The following is a 21,712-nucleotide window of genomic DNA, read 5'->3' as shown; positions in this document are numbered from 1 at the left end:
ATCGAGGAAGCAGCAAGTCTCTCAGGCTGGGCAGCTTGCTGGTGGTCCCTTGGCTAGGAAGTAGCGGCAGTGAATGGAGATAAGGTAAACATCGAAATCAGGTTAGCTAGGAGGGCCATGTGACTATGTGCCTTTCTATCTTTCCAACTCGCATTTACTATCTAATACATAATTATAAATTAATGTAGTCTTCATACTTTAAATCCTAACATTAGTATGTATCACCTACTAGTATGCACCACCATTTCAGAGAGAAACGAAAATTATGATGATATTTGGCAGAAGTGAAGAAATGACTGAATTTCTGCTTGAAAGATAGGATATAGCTACAGATACCACTATTTCTGTGATCAGGGAGTAGGCATTATATAGCTCCCTAGACCAAAAGCATTTACATTTACAAAGAAAGGCTGTCATATTTCATTCTGTCATGATGAGACTGCTAAATGGGATGACAGAATTCTAGTTCATACTCTCTAATTCAACCTAATTTGGGGTGAAAAAGTCTAGTTTAAATGAGTAAAATCCCCAATTAAATAATATTTTATAAAGAATTTCAGTTGTTATATTTTTAAAGCATCCACTGTAGATTAAACTCACTACCAATAAAATATCTCCAAGCAGAAATCCTGCTGAACCAATGTAGGGCTTTCTCTGTAATTAGCACTTTCTTGCCATGTGAGCAATTAATGTACTGACCTCCTTAAATTGAGTTTACTGTCTTAATCGGTTAAACATGACTCTTATAGTTTTGTTGATTTTATTGAAATGCTTAGAAGATCTTTTTTCCCCTTGCCTAATGTAATACTACATTGTTTAGTTTAGAATAAATGATAATTAATTATATATACTAAGTTGGTAGATTCCCAACTAAGGAAGTTTTAATATATTGAAATATATATATATATATATATATACACACACACACACACACAATTGCTTCCCCTGTTATTTTTATCATATTTAAAAATACTAGGTAATATTCACATAGCATATTTAAGTTTGTAAAACACTATTCATATATTACATAGTCTTGTCTTCATAAATTTATGAGGTATATGCTATTATTATTTCATTTTTCAAAGCCATAAGGCTTTGACAGAATAAGGGACTCATCCAAGGTCACTTATGAAATATATGGCAGAGGCAGGACTTGAACTAAGGTTTGTTGGTTCAGAAAGACATTCCTTTATTCATTACACTATGCTATTTATGTTTCCTATTTTATTGTTGACTTTTGATGGATACTGGATGAGAGTCTCATAGTTTCTAAAAATAATTTCTAGTGATATAATAGGCATTCAATTTGAGTAGGATTATAGAAATCATAGGATTCAGGGCTAGAATGAATCAGTGGGTTCATCTTCTAATCTAATTCCCTCAGTTTAGGAACTGGAACCTTCCAAAGTTAAGTAACTTATCCAAAGACACATAGACTTGAAACTAAAATTTCTAACTGCAAAAAACACTAATGTTCTTTCCATTCCATTTCTATAACTTGCTTATTTGTAAAGAATGTCAGAGCTAGAAGGGATCTTAGAGATCATTTATTCTAGTAGTTCTCACTTTGCCTCTCTTGGCAACCTGAGCCCCTTTCAGAAGAAAATCTGTGACGTTGTATTATTTTCATAATAATACTGACAATATTAAAGTACTCCTCCCTTTTCCAACTACATATCTCTTTATGTTAGATGTTCCTCATACATTTCAATAAAAAAAGTATTCCACAACAGTTTGAGTGTACAAAGATATATGAGCTCTCTTCTGTTAAGCCAGACATTAAAGAGGTTTACAAAAATATATAAAAATGATGCCACTCTTTTCAGCACTTTGGGGGGAAAATATAGTTATTTAAAAAAATAACTGCTAATATCATGCAAAGTTTCTTTTATTATTTTTAAATTAATTAACAATTATATACTTTAAAATCTTATCAGTTTTAATTTCTAATATGATAAATATCAATAGCTATCACATATATAAAGAAAAGCTCCATAATTTTTTAAAGTGTAAAACAAAACCTGAAACCAAAGTCTTTGTGAGTCAGTTATTCATCTAGTTTAAATACCTCAGTGAAGATAAAGTGCTGAGCATGGAGTCAGGAAATCCCGAGTTCAAATATGGCCCCAGACACTTACTGGCAATGTAATCCTGGGAAGTCTAGGACTAGCTTGTGAAAGAAGGATTATAGCTATCTGTTCATCTCACAGAAGTATTTATAAAGAGGTTTTGTAAACCTTAAAGCATTATATCAATGTTAGTTGTCATTATTAACATTATTATTATCAATATCATTATTAGGCAGTTATGGTCAATGTATAGAAATTAGAAAGAGGCAGGTTTAGATTGGTGGTGAGGGAAATGAGGGAAACCTTAAAAGTTGAATGGGTTGCTTTTGGGAAGTAATGAGGTTTTCCTTACTAATGTTGTTCAAGCAAAGGCTGGATGATCACTTGTTGAGGAATGTTGTAGAGGGGATTCCTGTCCAAGTGGCCCCTGAAGTTCCTTTCAACTTTGATTCAGAAGAGAAATCTGAAAAGTTGCCCTTGTAGCTTAATTAGAGGGAGCTGTTCTTGATACTCACAACCCTTTGAATTTCTTTGTGGTATTACCATGACATTCTGCCAAGAAATAATGATTTAGAGCATTATTCACCTCACATTACAGTTGTTTATTTTTTCAGTAACTATGCCACAACTATTAGCAGCACCTCGGAGACCAAGCATCTTCTTTTCTTCTCGTTCAAACAATATATTATATGATTTAGCAAAGATAAGCTGAAAGTGAGTAGGCAAAGACAAATTTGTTTAGTGAACTCTAGGCTTGCAGGAACTTGTGAAAAATTCTGCTTTGCACGAAGAAAAAAAAGGCCTCAATAACAGTGAAACGGATATAAGCATTGTAAAACAGATGTTTCTTGGCATCATGGCAGAGAACTTAAGTTCACTTGGTATCTGGGAAAGTGTTTTCCTTTAAGGAAGACATCTGTATAGAAATGGTATCCCAAGTAATTTGATGTGACAGTTGCTATGTCAACTGGCATATTTTTCCCCTCCCCTTAAATTATTGAATAGCTTAGTAAATGTTGCATAAAAGTCATGCAATTCCTTGGAATGTGTTTATGTGCTGTCCTCTGCCAGAAGTCTTCAGTTTTCTTCCCTACGTGTATTTTGCTTTCGGGAAGATGTCATGTCACTTGTTTTAATTTTTTTTTTTAGCTTCATAGTTCTTGAATTTGTCATGGAATAACAAAGCTTTTGTTTGCGGGGGGTGGGTCTTAAAATTGAGGCAATGGACAAACTGATCTGTAAGGCAGTTGAGAAAGAACACATTGGATTTGGAGTCAGAGGATATAGGTTTCGATCTGGATTGTGCTACTTACTTCTGTGTGACACTGGGGAAATCATAGAATCTCCTTTGGCCTTAACTTTATCATCTGTTAAATGAGGATTTGGACTGAGATGACTTTTTTGGTTCCTATTTAGCTCTAATCCTATGGTTCTATTTTTTGGGCATTTATTCTATTCTAACACTGAGCTTAATGCTAAGGATGTTTCAGAAGAGGTGTAAAAATGGCATCTGTCCACAAGGAGCTTTCAATCTGGTTAAGGAGAAAAGTCAAACTTAAGAAACAAGTAGAAAATAATATAATATGAAGAAACAGTTGGTATCTTTCTAATTGTGGCCTGCTAAATTAGTAAATCTCATTCTCTGTGGTGCAGAGGGGCTAGGACATAGAGTTAATATAGTGGTGATTATATCAACTCTTCTAAGATGGGGATCAATGATGAGAGCTGATCCTTGCAAATTGTGGGGAAGGGGAATTTTCATGGGGACTGATTCAGAGTCTAGTATCATAGGAGCCCAAATGATTTGAAATTGTCATCTGATCTAACATGTCACAAAACCTAGTCACTTCTTTACAAAGGGGTAGTGACTAGTTTTTAGTTTTTCTCTTTGTAGGCAGCTAGTCCTTGAAAATGGCTCTGAAGAGGCCACTCTTTCAGATATCCAGAGAAAAGAAGTTTTTACTCTTTTTAGGAGTCTCACAACAAAGGCAGGTTAAAAAAAAGTTTATTGAGCTATTTAGACTAATTAAATAAAATTATTTATTGATTCTTTGGGGAAGAGGAAAAATTGATTGTAAAAAGTTGTGATCAGTTTGGATCAAGAAGTGAGAGAGTGACCTGGTTGCCTGAATAAATCTATCTTAATTGGGGGGAAACCTGGTACCAGATTTTGTTTTATGGCCTTTTTACAGCAATCCATTAGCGAGGTCTGCCCAGTGGTCTCTCTGAGGACCCAGGCTTATCTTTCTGTCCAGATGTTACGACCCGGTCATATATAGAAGATCAAAAACACTATGTATTCAACCCATGTATGTAGGCATCACACACAGTGATCTGCCATAGTGCCGTGCTTCGCTTATTATATAGGTTTTTCAGTACATGCTTCTTTGACACACAATCAATTCTCTACCTCTATGACATTCTACATTTTGATTGGATATTCTCAAATCACCTAAACAATACTCTTGTGATGTTACTACAACAAAGAATTCTGTGATCACTTACTATGTTTCTACAACACACTGTGATAGATATGAATAATGTGAATAAAGCAATTTCTAAGTTAGTAACCCTTAACCTGCTGAGAGGATCATTGTGCTTTTGGTTAGCTTTCACTATCAATCATAATTTCTTGGGAGATGAATAATAAAACATCTTCATATCTGGGTGTGAGGTTAAGAAGTGACTTAAAGCCGAGCAGTTTTGGGGTTTTCCTCAATTTACAAGTTTTGTTTTTCTTGTGTTACTTTGAAGTGCCTAGCAATGCTGCCTGGTTTCTGTTCATCAACAAATTCATTGGAATGTGATAACTGTAAGGAAAGATTTATTATGGTGCTCAAGCATTTGGCCAGTGTTTATTGTAAAATATTGAAGCGTATCATGTGCTTGAGAAAGGAGAGGTTATATACAATAATCTTTGGGCTTTGATTCTGTAATTGTAATCTTTTGGGGGTACTAATCTAGTGAGATTAAAGTGGGGGTATATGTTTATTGATCCTATCAGTATTTGCTCTGATATTATTTCTCCTGTATTGAGGAGAGATTAATAATCATAGCAAGGACATTAGTGGGGGAAGTTGGGGAGAGAAGTCATAGAGGGGGATCAGTGGGGGTCTCAATTTCTGGGGGCTGCTTTGCAGACCCCATTTCTCCAGACTGTGATCTTGTCAGCCAGTAAGAGTATGATTCCAAGAGAGAGAAGAGTATCCAAAAGGTAGTACAATGGAACAGTAGGAACAATGCAAAGGCCAAAAAAAAAGGGATTGGGTATGAAAATGTGAACTTCTGTTGCATAAAGCTTATTTGGAAGTATATGATAAATTTAACAGGGTAGTAAAAAACTCTCATTGTTAATAGGTTGCAAAGATCGGACCAATGTACATTAGTAGATGGAGTGGGAGATACGCCTACCTCTGCCCAATGCCCCTCTCTTCTGATTTGTGAGTCTGGACAACTGTTTTATGAGGTACCTAGGCCATGCTCACTTCTTTACTAGCTTCATCCCTCACTCTATCAAAGTTTTCATTTTCTTGTAAATAGTTTTCTCATCCTGGAAATATCTTCACCCTTCAGTCTTCTCTTCCGATTCTTGTGTCCCTAGCCCACACCATTGTTTCATGAAATGTCCTGACCATCTTCACTTCACTCTTAGCTATATTACTTCCTCTATGCTTTTCACTTCCTCTCTAGAATCCTTGAACCTCTGCAATGAACCTTCTCCCTTTCTGGCTTCCTCATACCAGACAGTCAATCAATAAGCGTTTATTATCTGACTACTTATAGAATATAAGCCATTTGATGTTATGGACTATCATTTTTTTGCTTTTCTTTGTATCTCTTTGGTGATTAGCACAATTTTTGATGCATAGTAAATGCTTTAACTGTTTATTCCAGTGAAATCATGATTCTAGACCAGTGGTATCAAACTCAAATAGAAATGGGGGCCCACTAAACTGTATATTAAGATCCCAGAAGATTTCATGTTGACTTAGAAAAAAATTACATAATCTTTGAATATCCCATTTTATTATGTATATTTTTGCTTTTGCTGTGTCTGGGATTCTGATTGCTGCCTCTATCTTTTTTCCCCTTTTAAAATTTAGAATATTTTTCCATGGTTACATGATTCATGTTTTTTTCTCCCTCCCCCATAGCCAATGTATAATTCCACTGGGTTTTACATGTACCATTGATCAAGATCTGTTTCCTTATTATTGATAATTGCACGAGGGTGATCGTTTAGAGTCTACATCCTTAATTATATCCCATCAACCCATGTGATCAAGCAGTTGTGTTTCTACTCTCACAGTTCTTCCTCTGAATGTGGATAGCATTCTTTCTCATAAGTCTCTCAGAATTGTCCTAGATCATTTCATTGCAGCTAGTAGAGAGGTCCATTATATTTGATTGTACCACAGTGTATCTGTCTCTGTGTATAAGGTTCTCCTGGTTCTGTTTCTTTCACTCTGCATCAATTTCTGGAGGTCTTTCCAGTTCACATGGAATTCCTCCAGTTCATTATTCCTTTGAGCACAATAGTGTTCCATTACCAACAGATACCACATTTTGTTCAGCCATTCCCCAATTGGAGGGCATCTCCTCATTTTCCAATTTTTTTGCCACCAGAAAGAGTGCAGCTATAAATATTTTTGTACAAGTCTTTTTCCTTATTATCTCTTTTAGATACAAACCCAATAGTGGTATGGCTGGGTCAAAGGGCAGGCATTCTTTTAAAGCCCTTTGCTCATAGTTCCAAATTGCTCTCCATAATAGTTGGACCAATTCACAACTCCACCAGAAGTGTATTAGTATCCCAGTTTTGCCATATCTCCTCCAACGTTTATCACTTTCCTTTCCTGCCATATTGGCCATCTACTTTTTTTTACTTGTGGAAAGGAAAACTAAAGCAAGTTCCTGACTTTCTGCCACTGAGTTGGAGCCAATAGCAGTTGGAGTGTTGGAGAGAACATATTGACAAGACTGACAGTTGGTGGGGTAAGGGGAACTGGAAGTGGCAGTTGGTCTTGTGACTAGGACTTCCTTCCTGATCAGGGAAGTGGAAGGAGATCTCTCCCTGTCTCTCAACAGAAGTGCCTCTATTCCTGAATTTCCCAACTGTGTGCTCTACCTGGATCCCTGTGTTCATTGGACAAAAGGACTTAAGGGAAGCAGTTTGGACTGTAAGGCTGGTCTTTAGGGGCGTCAACCTGAAGAGACAGGCCCAACCTGCTCTGAAGGTCAGAACTTTTCTCCATCTTGCTGTCTACTGCTAAGACTTTGAAATTAAGAAAATTAGGATAGATTAGCATAGACATGAATAACAGAAACCCTTCACCAGCCTGTGAGGCCTGTCCTCAGCTCAAAAGCTGAGAGACTCAAACCTCATATAGGGAAATCTCTCTTCCCTCTTCCCTGATAACCTTTCAATCCAAACTTATTATTAAAATCTACCTTTATTTGAATATTGCAGCCAGATAAGAGGACTAACATTTCAGGGGACATAGAGGGAGGCTTGTCCCTCAGGAGGGTCCATGCTTACCTGCTCTGGGGTATCTGCAACATCAATTTATAGAGAAGACATCCCCTCAGGCTATTTTTCAAAAATAGCCTCTCCGCAGGGGGCATCTCTTTCCTTTTACCTCACCGGCAGCCGTATTCCCTCTCTCCCTTCAACTCCTCCATTCCCTGCTGCAAACCTTCCGTATCCCCTGTTCTCCAATCCCACCCATTTTCCCTATACTTCAGCTGAAAAAATAGATTCTGTTCCAGCCCCTTATTTTAACTCTTATTTGTGTCTTTCTGTTTCAAGAGTATCTCTTATAAACAACATTGAAATGGATTGTGTTTTTCTCATCTTTTTTGTTATCTTCTGCTTCCTTTTTATATGTGAATTCTTCCCATTTACATTCACAGATATGTTTTCTAAAAGTGTATTTCCTTCCATCCCCTCTATTTCTCTTTTTTTTCCCCACCTGTCCCCTCTTCAAAAATCTGTTTAGTTTTAAATTACCGTCTCCCGTAATCTACCCTCCCACTTAATCCTACCCCCTTCCAAGTCCCATACTATACTTTTCTCTTAGCCCTTTCCCCTTCCACTTCCATATTGGATAAGATGAATTTTGATACTCGACTATGTACATATATTTTGTTCCCTCTTCAAACTTATTCCAATGAGATTTAGTTTCATGCATTGGACTCTCCCACTACCCCTTCCCTCTTCACTGTAAAACCTGTGTCTTTTTTCATATGAGATAATTTTTTCCTTTCTTCTTCTCCTTTCCCCTTACACCCAGTCTATCACTCACTCTTAACCCTCCATTCTATTTCTGAGATCATTCCAACATAGTAGATTCATAGCCATGCCTTCTGTATATGTAGACTACTTTTAACTGCCTTAATAATGATAAAGTTCGTAGCATTTACATGTATCATCTTCCGATATAGGAATGTAAACTGTTTAACTTTATTAAAGTCCTTTTATTCTTTTATGTTTACTGTTTTTGTATTTCTCTTGAGGCTTATACTTCAATGTCATATTTTCTTTTCAACTATATTATTTTTAGTCTTAGCTCCATTGCCTTTTGGAGTATTATATTCCAAGCCTTCTATTCCTCTAAGGTGGTAACTGTTAAATCTTGTGTGATCCTGATCGGTCCATAGTATTTGCATTGTTTCTTTATGGCCACTTTCTATATTTTCTTCTTGTCTTGGGAGCTCTAGAATTTTACAATAATATTCCTGGGGGTTTTCTTTTTGGAATCTCTTTGATGAGATGATCTGTGAATTCTTTCAATTTCCACATAATTTTCTGGTTCTATGATATCTTGGCAGTTTTCTTCTATAATTTCTTGAAATATGACATCTAAGCACTTTTTTTGATCATGGTTTCAGGTAGTCCAATACTGATAATTTTTTAAAACTCTTATTTTCTGTCTTAGAATTAATACTAAGTACTAAAAAGCAATAAGGACTAGGCAATTGGAATTAAGTTAACTTGCCCTGGGTCACATGGCTAGGAAGTGTTGGAGGCTGGATTTGAACAGAGGACCTCGTGTTTCCAGATCTGGTTCTCTTATCTACTGAGCCACTTAGCTGCTCCTAGTCTAATGATTCTTAAATAATCTTTCTTTGATCTATTTTCTAGGTCATTTGTTTTTCTAATGAGATATTTCATGTTTTTAATTTTTTAATTTATGTCTTATGGAATAATTAGCTTATTTGACTAATTGTAATTTTTAAGGAGTTATTTTCAGTAATATTTTGTATCTTTTTTGTCAAGCTATTAATTCTCTTTTCTTGTATGATTTTTATTTACCAATTTTTCATCAACCAATCTTATTTGATAAATTTTTTTTGGCCCTTTTTTGTCTCTCATCAATTATTTTAGGAATTCTTGTTGGGTTTGTGTCCAGTTTGTGTTTTTTTAAGGTTTTGCTTACAGATAATGTTAAGTCATTATTCTTCTGAATTTTTGTTTTGAGCTTCCCTGTTTCAAAATAACTTTTTATGATCAGGTGCGTTTTTTGCCTTTTATTCATTTTTCAAACTTCTTTTTTTACTTTGGGCTTTATGTTAGAGTTGGACTCTGCTCATTAGACTCTGCTCACTTCAAGGAGGAATGGCTAAGTTAGTTAATCTTCTGTGGCTAGATCTGGGGGCCTGTAAATTTTTAGTGCTTACAAAGTGGTTTGATCTGGGGAGAATTCTGTTCACCGTCCTCCTGTTGTATCCTGCTCCTTACTCAGGTAAAAGCATTTGCTCCCTGAGGTCCATAAACCTTGAATACCCCTCTCTGCCATGGAACTGTGACCTGGAGCTAGATCATGGGTAAAAGAACTGCCATATGTCACTCAATCTTGAGCTCAGTGATAGTACAGGGTCTTCTTTAATATCTTTCTGACTAGAAGTTTAGTCCCCTTACTGCTTTTGCAGCTGCTACTGCTGTTGCTATTTGCTGCCCCTGCTACCATCTCTAGGCTATAAAGAGCACCTAGCTAGGCCCTATCCCATTGTTCCCAGGGAGACCTAACTTTTAGATCACCTCCTGTCTTAGGCTCGAAAAGTGAAGTACTATGCTTTTATTTAGTTATCTTGCTCAGAATTTGAATTGAGAACATTTAAAAAGTTGCTTAGAGGGTTCGTTTGGGAGGTGTCAGCAGAATTCCCATTTCCCTCTGCCATCTTGGCTTCATCCTCAGTTCTCTCATTTTTAAAATGAAGAGTTGGACTAAATAGCTTCTGAGTGCCTCTTTTCCTCTTAGATCAGTAAAATAAAGATAGTTTTTTGCTCTGTATCAGAAAAGACAAAGGAGGGTTAGTTGGAGCAGGAACTCTGAGAAAGAGGTATAGAATCATGCAGTACTTTCCTGTTAAGATTGAGACTTAAATAATAGTTAAATTTTCAATGCTTCCATTTTGCTTCTGTAAAATGCTCAACCTGGAATTTAAAACTCTTTATAGTATAACTTCTAATGATCTTTCTAATCTTATTTCATGATGATTCCTTTCATCCACTTTCATTATAGTTCAGCCAGCCTACTAAGCTGTTCAATACATGATATCCCATTTCATACCATTCTGCCTTTTTAAAAAAAGTTTAAATTTATTTATTTATTTTTCCTTTACAATCCTATGTATTTTATTTTATGCATTTAAAAGCATTATTTTGAGACGGAGTCTCTATCAAAGGGGTCCATGACATGGAAAGAGTGAGGAATTAAATTTGTTTGTTACATTAAAATACTTGATAACTTCCTCCCTCCCATCTCCCTATTAGAGAAGGCATCCTTTGTCAAAAAAGATATATGTATATTTAAGATTCTGTCTTGCTTTTTTCTATTTATTAGTTCTTTCTTTGGAGAACATGCTTTCCTTGGAACACACACAAGTCAGTTTTCAAACAATATTTCTGTTGCTGTATGTCATGTTCTCTACCTTTGCAGGAGTAGAATCCCCTGAAATCCTAATATAGGCGCTCCTTCCTATACAACATCTTTTGATCTCCTGCTTTCTGTATTATTAAAATTTTCTCTCATCTTGAAATTTGTTTGAATTAAATATTTTGACTTGTATACATTTGGTAAACTACCAATAGGATGTATTCTTCTACCAAGGACGTGGGGATTGTTTGGTTTCTCACTTTGTATCTTAGAGACTAGACCTCTGATTGCACTAGAATAGGAAACTTGAAAGTAAGAAAATTCATTCTACTAGTGCAAATCTGCACCTTTTCTGTAACTTGTATATGGTCCTACAGAGTTGCCCAGAGCACTAAGCTTGAGTCATTAAGTGAATATAGACCCGCCCACACATTCAGTAATAATTACAGCTAACATTTATATGTGCCAGGCAAAGACATTTTACAAATCTTATTTCATTTGAACCTTTCATTTGAACCTGGGAGTTAGGTGCTATGATTATCCTCATTTTGCATTTGAATAAATCATAGCAAACAGAGGTTAAGTGCCTAGCTAGAAAGTATCTGAGGCTGAAATAGAACTCAGGTTTCTCTGATTCTAAGGCCAGTGCTTTTAGCTCCCTTTATTAAATTAGTAGGGGTACTATATACTGTAGTATGTCTTAGAGGCAGGACGTGACCGTAGGTCTTCCTGGCTTTGTTGAATTGAATTCAGTTAAAGCCTTTTAAAATATCACAGAGATTCTGAAATAACTGAAAAGCTTATATCAGATGGAACAAGGCATAAAGCAACGAACAGATAAAACCAGTGACACAAATTAAGAATTTCTACCTCTTCAGGTAAATAGAAGGACTAAACTTGGGATTGAAGTTAACTGCGCTAGTGATGTGAGTGCCCTTAAACTTCTTTTATTTTTTTTTTAAGCCCTTACCTTCCGTCTTGGAGTCAATACTGTGTATTGGCTCCAAGGCGGAAGAGTGGTAAGGGCTAGGCAATGGGGGTCAAGTGACTTGCCCAGGGTCACACAGCTGGGAAGTGTCTGAGGCCAGATTTGAACCTAGGATGTCCCGTCTCTAGGGCTGATTCTCAATCCACTGAGCTATCCAGCTGCCCCCTTTAAACTTCTTTTTTAAAAAAAAATCTTGTCTAATCTTGATGTATTGAAGAAAAAACTTCCCTCAAAGCTGATAATTATAGTTTCATAAATGATTTAAATAGTCACAGAGACATATGTGGATATGGAAACACTGACCTATCTGTTTTGGGGGGGATGACTTTTTTTGGTGAGTCATGAAAAAACATGCTTTCCTTTTAAATACTTATTTTTTGGGGGGAGGGGGAGGAATGAGTATTTGAATTGTGCTACCAGTTATTTTTGCTCTCAGTCATCCTGGAACAAGTCTCAACACTTGACCTATGTAGCCAAACCTAAAATATTCCTGTTCATCAGTGGCAGCTCCCAAAATTGCAAACATAGTACCTAGTAGTGTGGGATCATAGATTTAGAGCTAGAAGAGAGGAAATTATTAGCTTCTTTTGTCTAGACCTTGCATACTTAAATCTGATAAGGATGAGTCCAAGGAAAATAGTTACTTTAAACCACTGTCAGGGACATAGGTTTTACAACCTCATGTCAGAGTGTATTTAAGTGTTTAATCTGTAATTTTGGGTCACTCAGATGGTGTGGGTATTTGACCAACTCTTCTCATAGACTCAGTTAAGCCTTTTTTCTCCCTTGGAAATAAAGAGCAAGTGGTTAGCACTTAACTCATAACAATATATATATATATATATATATATATATATATCTCACTGTAGTAACTCCAAATCTTTAAACCCTACTTATAGAATCCTTCAGTGGACCTAATTTCCATTCCTTTAAACAACATTGTTCAGGTTTTCAGATCAGTTCAGTCTGATCTAGGTTTTTAAAATGCTCATTTCTTATTTCAAAATGCTAAAAATCCATGATTTTGTTGGTTTGGGGATCCCCTAGCCTAGGATAGAATAATGTGGGTGATAACGCATGATACAATGGAACTACAAGGTATATTGTGAAGTATTATATGAAAAGCACTGAGTACTAATGTTGAATTAGAGGAAGGAGAGAGAACTTCCAGGTTTGTGCCCCAGTATCTCTTGGAATTATAGATGATCAGGTCAAGAAAGGATCTTAGAGATCCTCTAGAATAATCTCCTCTTTTTTCTGATGTGGAGAAACTCAGGCCTTGAAAAGTACAGTGACTTGCTTGAGGTATCAGAGCTTGACAAAAGCAAGTTTTAAAACCCAATTCTTTTGTGTCTAGTAGTATGCTAGCTGTGAAAGCAGATAGCTCAAAATATTATTTATTGTGGTCTCTGACTTCAAGTTTTAGAATCTGGTTGATTTTGACTAGTTTATATGGTTACATATATGAAAAAAGAAAACTAAAAGAAAATGGCATATAATAATGGTAATTAAAATATAATTGAGTACCAGGGTATATGAATAGTAAGTGCTTTGGAAAGTCAAGGAAGAAAGAGATACAGATGACTAGAATTATTAAAGGAGCCTTCAAAGAAGATGGAAGATTTGATCTTGGATCTTGAAAGATTTGAAGGATTGACAGAATTTGGTTGGGTAGAGAGGAAAGAAAGTGCTCATTCTTCACATTTGTAGCTAGGTAATCATGGTGAGAATGAGCAGAAGGTGACAGTGATCTACTTCTTATTCTTCAAATAAGACCCTCTGTCTCCCAAGTCCAGGCATTTTCATTGGCTAGCACTCATGCCTGGAATTCTCTTCCTTATTCATACCATCTCCTAGCTTCCTTGGCTTCTTTTGAGTCATGGCAATTTAGCACTTCATAATTTCAACATGTCCTGGTTACCAGTTGGGCAAATGTTATCTGCTGATATACTATTGGTAATATTTGTGATTTGTGGTGTGTTTCTAGTCATTGCTCTGTGCCATCCACACCAATGGTGCCCCTTTGTGAAATAACTAGACCTGATTGGATTGCAGTATGTGGTTGTTGAAGAGAGTTTTTCTAGGTATGAAGATAACTGGCTTATTAGAGATTTAAACAATGATTTTGGCTTGCCTCATTGCCATAAGTCTTTAATAACTTAGACTTCCAGTCCTTTTTTTCATTAAGTACTGTTTCTCTTCTAAAAAAATAATTGTTAGTGACACCTCAATAACAACATCTTATTCATTCCATGCTCAAGGATCTATGTTATCAGGCCTTACTGATTTGAATGTGTTCATCCTTTCAAAAGACACAATGGATCCATTTTCAATCCCATTTTATCTTAATTAGGTGATATCCCTTATTGTCCAAGTGCTAATGCTATTTAAGACATTTTTTTCCCCTTTTCAAGAGCTCATCTACTCCCTGATTTATTTTGCATTTGATTAGTATGATTGGATTTTATTTTCATGGTTTTGTGTATACTTAACAAGGTAAAAATTGTTTTTTAAGCAAGATAAATCTATTTTGTAACATTAACATGTGTGACTAAAGCTATCCCATGCATTTTCTATCCAAAGAAACTATTGCATTAGTAAATTGACCTTTTATTGATTCACATTAAACAGAAACATTGTCATTACTATTGCTTTATAGACCCTCTATAAGCCACAGTGGGTGAAATTGAAAATAAATAAATGAGGCATTTTTATAGCACCTTTTTCTCTACTACAAGGCTTTAGCTTTAGTCATTGTATAGCTATTCTAATGCACCATTGATAGATTCTTTATATACTTGGCCCACTTTTCTTTCACTCTCTCCTGGTTCTTGCAGAAGTTACAGGAGGCTACAGTAGAATGAGGTCTATTTTATATGCCCTGAATTTTTTTTGGTCACAAATTCTAAGATAGTCACTATTTCAACAACCAGTTCTTCCTTCTTGTCAAGTCCAGGATCACAATATTTTTGGTTGATTATTTTCCCCTTTTGAAAAAAATGAGACTTTTATTAAGAAAATTCAAGCATATATTAGACACATTAGAAAAAAAAGAAGCTGTATTAACAGATATTTAAATAAATTTCATGCCATTATGATAACATGCTACCATGTTGTGTTTTATGAATTCATCTATTTCCTTTTTCTAGTCTGGTGGAATATAGTATATCCCCACTATAATGTTGCTTCTTCTTATTCTTCCATTCAACCTCACTAGAATGTTCTTCACCATCTTCTTACAGTTTCTTGTTTCTACTATGTGATTATTATTATTTTTTCATGCTTCATTGTTCTTTTATCTAACATGTTCCTTTTTGATAAGGTATCTCCTCTTGCTATATGTCATGGATCACTTGCCAGGTCTCAGTGATAGCCAAGTATAGTGTCTAGCACCATGAAGGTGCTTATTAATAAATGCTTGTTGAATGACTGATAAAATGGTAGGCCTCATTGATAATTTCCTTGCATCAAGATTTCAAAAGTAATTTTGTTTAAAACATACTCTGCATGTTTTTAGGCACAGGCATCTGAGATAAGGGATATGATTAGCACTGCCCATTTACTGACTATTTTCTCCTCTTAATGGACCTCGTTACTGGTACTCTTCTTTCAGTGCTACTCCTGAAGTACATATTTTGGCATTTTTGTGGGCAATATAAGTAGACAGTTTTTTCCCTTTCGTTCTGTTTTTGACTTAAATATTCCTGATTACATCTGACAGTGCCTAGGGCTTACATAGCATATATGTTGGTATATACATATGTAAAATATTATATAGTTATGCACAAATATATAATAAATTACATATATGTACGCATATGTATGCATGCATTTTAAACTATTTTTTACATATTTTAAACTAAGCCTCATTATATATACTTCTTTCCTAGCCATAAACTTTTCATTTATATAGCTAAAGCCCTGGACTAGAAATCCCAAGTCCTCTTCTCAGGTACCGTCTTCTTTACAAGTTAATCATCCAAAATCTGCCTTTCTCTTTTGAGGCCCCCACCTTCAATTGACAGCACAGATGAAAATTTTGCCTTTGCCCTTAAGGTTTTTAGGTTTTTGCCCAGGATTTCATAACATGTAGCAGTGCTCTTTGGATTTGTTCTTTTGCCTCCACATGAATCACCAATAGTGAGTAGTGGTTGGCAGGTTTGACAACTCTTAGGCTGCTTTCTGAAACATCCTAAATAAATATCCCAGGAAGACAGTATACCTTTGCATTCTACTCATCAGGTTGACAGTAGTAATGAATGCCTTAGTACCCTTCCATACATAGGGATTCACCAGACTATTTTTTGTCTCTTCTACCTGACCTGTACTAGATGAATATTTTTCTCGTAGTTTCTTTTACCTATCAGCCCTCCTAGTTAATCAGGAGCTCAATCCACAAACATTTATTAATTGCTACTATGATCCACGCTCTATGCTAGGCACTTGGTATATAAAGAAAAAAATTAATCAGCCTTTGCCTTATGCTCAAAAGGAGATTAATGTTCATAACAGCACTTTCTACAGAAGCAAGCAATTAGATGCAGAGGAGATAACCATCTTTTGAGGAATGACTAAATAAAGAGTGGTAAATTAATATAATGGGAAATTATTGTGCTGGTAAGAAATGATGACTATGAAGATTTCAGATAAATATAGGAAAACCTATATGAATGGATGTTGGGTGAAGTAAAAAGAACCCCAAAACAACTGAATGCTATATAATTAAATGACAGACTTGACTCTGATGAAGACATGTGAAAAATGCATCTCCTTCCCATCTTTGCAGAGGTAAAGGACTATGAATGTGAAATATTATATGTACTATCAGGAACAAATTTGATATTTTGACTGATTTTGCTGAAAAGCCCTTTTCTTTATTAATCATTGTTATAAGGGATTGCACACACACACACATGCACACACACATATATGGGAACAAAAGATATCAAGTATTGAGAGGAAGAGAATGGATATGTAGAGCTAAAATATATCATTGCATAGAGATGACTGTTGAATCCATGGGAACAGATGAGATGACCAAGAGAGAAAATGCAGATAGAGAAGAGTGATGCTTTGGGTACACTTACAGTTAGGGAGCAGTTTATGGATAAAGATCATAGAAGAGATGGAGAGCAAATAGCAGGGTGATTTGGAGGAAAACCAAGAGAAAACAGTATACAAAAATTCCAGAAGGGAGAGGGTATCCAGGAGGAGAGGGTGATCAGTGGTAATAAGTCAAAGAAGGATGAAAAACGAGAAAAGGTCATTGAATTTAACTATTAATAGGTCACTGGTATTTTGGCAGAAAGCCATCTACCATTCCTTGGAGCAAAAAAGATGTTTCCTTACTCATAAGGTCCAATCCTGGTAAGATCATCAGATCTATTGCATAGCTCCAAAAGTTTAGTGATGTTCTCTTTTGAGTTTTTCATTCTCCAGCTTTCTGAGACAGATTAGGATTTCCTTGTACTTTTATGTATTCGTGTCCTATTTTGTGGTCCATGATGCATTGTTGTTTTGCTTCAAGGAATATTACATTTTTTCAGATCAACTAGAGAGGGGAGAGACTTGTTCAGCACCTCTTCTCCTGCATTTTGGGTGCACTTAGTGGTTATTTTCAGAAATTTGAATATGGCTCATCTCCCCGTATTTGCTTGCTATAGTGAATACCATCAGTTTTCTCTTGCACTTCCTGCTAATTCTAATGGCCCACTACCATGCCAAACATCCTGTTTATCATGCTTGTTCATTACCCTGGATCTGGTGCTGACTGATATTGAATTATGGGCAGGGAAGTTTAATAAGATGTGTTCATTGCATAATTAGCTGCTTCCTGAGAAAGGAGAGGACAGAACATTGGGGGAAATGTTCACTTTCCAGGGGTGAGATAAACACTAATAAATGCATATTAATTAACTTATGACAAAGAGGAGAAGAAGCAAGAGGAGGAGCAGTCTCAGAAGGGAAAGGAGAATCAGGGGAGTGTGGCATATCTGAGAACCAAAAGGAGAGAGTATCCCTGAAGGAGACTGTATCCCGAGTATCCCAAAGGGAGCGCTGAGGTATCCTAGTCAAAATAGTTGCCTGAAGGGATAAGGATTAAGGAAAGGCAATTTGACTTGCCCAGTTGCTGAATAAGACCCTTGAGAAAACAGTTTAGGTTGGTTTTTAGAGAATATTTAGTTTGAAAAAGGGTTGAAGGATGACTTCATGTGTTATGAATTTTCCCTTTTGTTTGATATTTTAATCTTCTTTGTATTTTCTCTAGAGTTATCAGTCAACTCCCTCAGAGGACCTAGGAGAGGGCGGGAGAGAGAGGGAGAGAGAGAGAGAGAGAGAGATAGAGAGAGAGAGAGAGAGAGAGAGAGAGAGAGAGAGAGAGAGAGAGAGAGAGAGAGAGAGAGAGAGAGAGAGAGAGGAATATGTGTGTAGAGATATCATGTGCTTATTCTAGTGGCATCAGGGTGGAGAAGTTGGAAACCCATATTTCCTTGGACACACCTGAGAAAAACACTTCAAAGGGGCTGGGTGGGGCTGGCAAAAAGAGGAGAAGACTATAGAAAATACCAACTGGTGGTGATGACTAATATGTATTTAAAAAAATGTAGATTTCAGTCCAAGTGCTAAAAAATAGATTAAAAGACCCCGCCCTATGAAAAACCTGCTCTCTGAGGTGTAATGATGAAAGAACTCAGGCTTGCCTGGGGTGGCAGTTAAGTGATCTTTGTAGGTTGTGTTCTGGTTTAGATGCTTTCTTGGAAGCTGATTATTAGGGCCCCAGGTGCTTAAAGTTCTGTATTTTTGGACAGCTTTATGGTTTTATTGGTATAGGGAACTCCCAATAAAAAAATTTCCTCTGTTACTAAAGATCTTAGCAACCCGTTTATAGTCTGTAATGTGGTCTTATCAACTTGTCTGGGTGACTTGCCCACAGTCATTGTTGATGTTGGAGGGAAAAGGAAGGATGGAATAAACATTTATTGAGAAACTGCTATGTTCTAGCCACCATGCTAAGTGCTTCACAAATATTGATCATGTGGGTCTTCAAGATGTTAAGTTGTCTTCTTATATGTATACCACAATGTCTCTTAATATTTAGGTGGATAGAATTGTCTTCCTATGTGGGATAGGAGGAGTAGCACTAGATCAGAAATCAGAGGATCTGGTTCAAATCCCACCCCAGTTCCTTGTCCTTGGCAAGTTATTTCACTTCACTGTGTCTCACTTTCTTTGTCTGTATATGAGGAACTTGGACTAGATGATGTTTAGAAACACTTCTAGTTCTAGATCTTATAAGTTCACAGTTTAATAATAGAGTTCTAAGTATATGCTTTACCAGATGAGTGGCTATAATCCATTGAGCCACTGTTTTCAGGACAAATTTAACAATCATTTTTCTCCCATAGGGCAGCGATGGCAAACCTTTTAGAGACTGTGCACCATCCCCCTCATGAATGGCACCCCCCCCCCACTTGCCCCAGACAGGGAGGGAGAAGGCTTGCTCATTGGTCTGCTGGGCAGAGGAGTGGGTGATAAGAGAAATATTCTCAGGCTCAGTGGAGAGGGGGAAGGGAGCAGCTTTACCCAAGTCCATCTGTCTTTTAGTAACTAACTCTGTCAGACAATGATTCGTGTGTCTACAGAGAGGGCTTTGTATGCCCTCTTTGGTACATGTGACATAGGTTTGCTTTCACGGCCACAAGGTTACACTTGAAAGGGATCTTAAAGATCCATTTTCCTTATTTTACTGACATGGAAACTGAGGCACAAAGAAGTTACATGACTTGCCTAGAGTCAGGATCTGAAATGAGATCTATCCTGATTATAAGTCTTGTGTCCTCTCTGCCAGGACATTTTTTGTTAGTTATGTTTCCAGTAGTTTTAGGTCCTTCAAATGCCTCTGTAATAGCTCTATTTTTCCTTTATGTAATTTATTTTTGCTTTCTTTTTAGTCTTGGCTGTTTACCTGAATAAATCCTGGTGGTCCACAGAAGAGATAATGAAAACATCTGATCCTTCTAGAGAAGGTCTAATACAAGTGAGAGAGAATAATGTCAAGTGAACTTGGAATATAAGAATTTAAGCAAAACTCCTCTTTAAATCAAGCCATTCTTCTTGCCTTTCCCTTAAAAAAGAATTGGTAACAAAATGAATGAAATTGGATTCTACTTGTCTGGCTTCTGCTGTTTTACTCTTTAGGCATCTGGATATTTGCATAAGACTATTTTATATTTGTGATTTGCATGTTTGAGTTTTTCTGCTTAATTTCCTTCTTGGTTAGTCCTCCCATAGGTCAGAAGTAAGCAGATTTCCTGAGCTATCATTGTGCAAAACTCTTGCTTGCTTCTTAGGGGTTTTTCTCAAGGGAAAAATATATCCCACCATACTGGAAAGGATTAGAACAGAGGCTGCTGGGGCTGGAGCGAAAGTCATGTTAGTCAACAAAGGGAGACTGAGGAGGAACTTATGCTATAAGATTAATGTTGGGTTCAGATCCTATGGCTTCCTAGGAAACTTTGCCAAGGTAACATTGTGATAGTTCCTATGCAGGGGGAGGGGAGGAATAAGGTGGTGCTCCCTTTGGGTGCAAAACAAGATTCCCCCTTTCTTCCTCAATAACTTCAGTTTGGTATGACTTTGTAGAACTTCCTTCTGTAGGCAGGGATAAGGCATGGATGATTTTTTTCAAAGCCCGTTCTAAGGATGGTACCTAAATGAATTATTTTTATGGGCCAGTTTTGTTCTCTTCAGTAGTTTTAGAAAAAGCATAGACCCAACTCTTGTTTGAATTGGTTTTGTTAGCAACAAACAAACAACAAATTTGTGGGAGGTTACTCTTATTTTGATAACCAATTAACTTTGGGGTTTAGGGTTCATCAGATTACTTTGATTTGGTACATTTCTTCTTCAAATCCCTGGAGCCTTTCACTTTAGACATATCCCTTCCTTTATAGGATATATGTATTTATTCTGAATAGTTATATGTATAAATTGAATCATATTCCAAGTATCTGCAGGGAGCTTATGATCGAAAGGAACTCTGTGATGAATCATTTGGAAACATGAATAATCAAGGCCCTCAGAGTCTGTTTTCAAAAGTTAAAGCATTTGAAAATTGGTTTTATAAAAATGTAGGATGTATCTATACTTTGATTCCATAATTACATATTTAATAACCTAATATATAATTTCCTTTTAAGTAACTAAATTATTCTTATTACTTCATAGTATATCTCTATGATATACTATACTAATACTCTATTTTTAGAACTTTCAGCCTTGAATTTTACTTTCTCTTATTACATTTTGTTTCTCATATTGCATTTTGTGTATTAAAAAATTCTCTCTTAAAATCAATTATTTGGTAAAGTTAGTGATACACAAAAAACAGGAAACTACCCTACACTTAGAGAATTATTGGGAGTCAAGGCCTAAGCAGCCCTAGTGCTTTTAGAATGGACTTATCGAGTACCTGTACCAAAGTTACTAGAGAAAAGGAATCTATATAATAGTTGGACCTTGACCCATATATAAGTTAATACTTTAGCCCAGGTATTATTGGGCCTTATGTTTAGATCAAAATTGGTCTCTATAATTGCATAAAAACTTCTGGAGACAGAACTTGTCTTTAAGAAAAAAAGAAGAAAGTTTTAGTTCCCTTCAAAGGACATAAAGTATGCTGTTTATATATCCTAGATTAATTTGCACTCATCTTCAATGAGCTAACTTCCAATTTAGTGGCACGTGATTTTTAAAAAAGTCACATATGATATAAT

General features: G+C 36.2%; 1 protein-coding gene across 1 annotated transcript in view; it reads left to right on the top strand.

Annotated features, from left to right (window-relative positions):
- Window positions 1-21,712, top strand: part of FAM169BP (Protein FAM169B) — a 135,483-nt gene that overhangs the window by 86,290 nt on the left and 27,481 nt on the right. Inside the window, exon 5 of the mRNA XM_007479416.3 lies at window positions 19,889-19,974. Within this exon, the coding sequence (XP_007479478.2) occupies window positions 19,889-19,974 (86 nt within the window). The remainder of the gene's footprint in view (window positions 1-19,888; window positions 19,975-21,712) is intronic.

The sequence above is a fragment of the Monodelphis domestica genome, chromosome 1 (genome assembly GCF_027887165.1).
Source record: "Monodelphis domestica isolate mMonDom1 chromosome 1, mMonDom1.pri, whole genome shotgun sequence".
Lineage (NCBI taxonomy): Eukaryota > Metazoa > Chordata > Mammalia > Didelphimorphia > Didelphidae > Monodelphis > Monodelphis domestica.
Note: the sequence above shows the minus strand (reverse complement) of the source record. Positions and strands in the feature narration are given on the sequence as shown.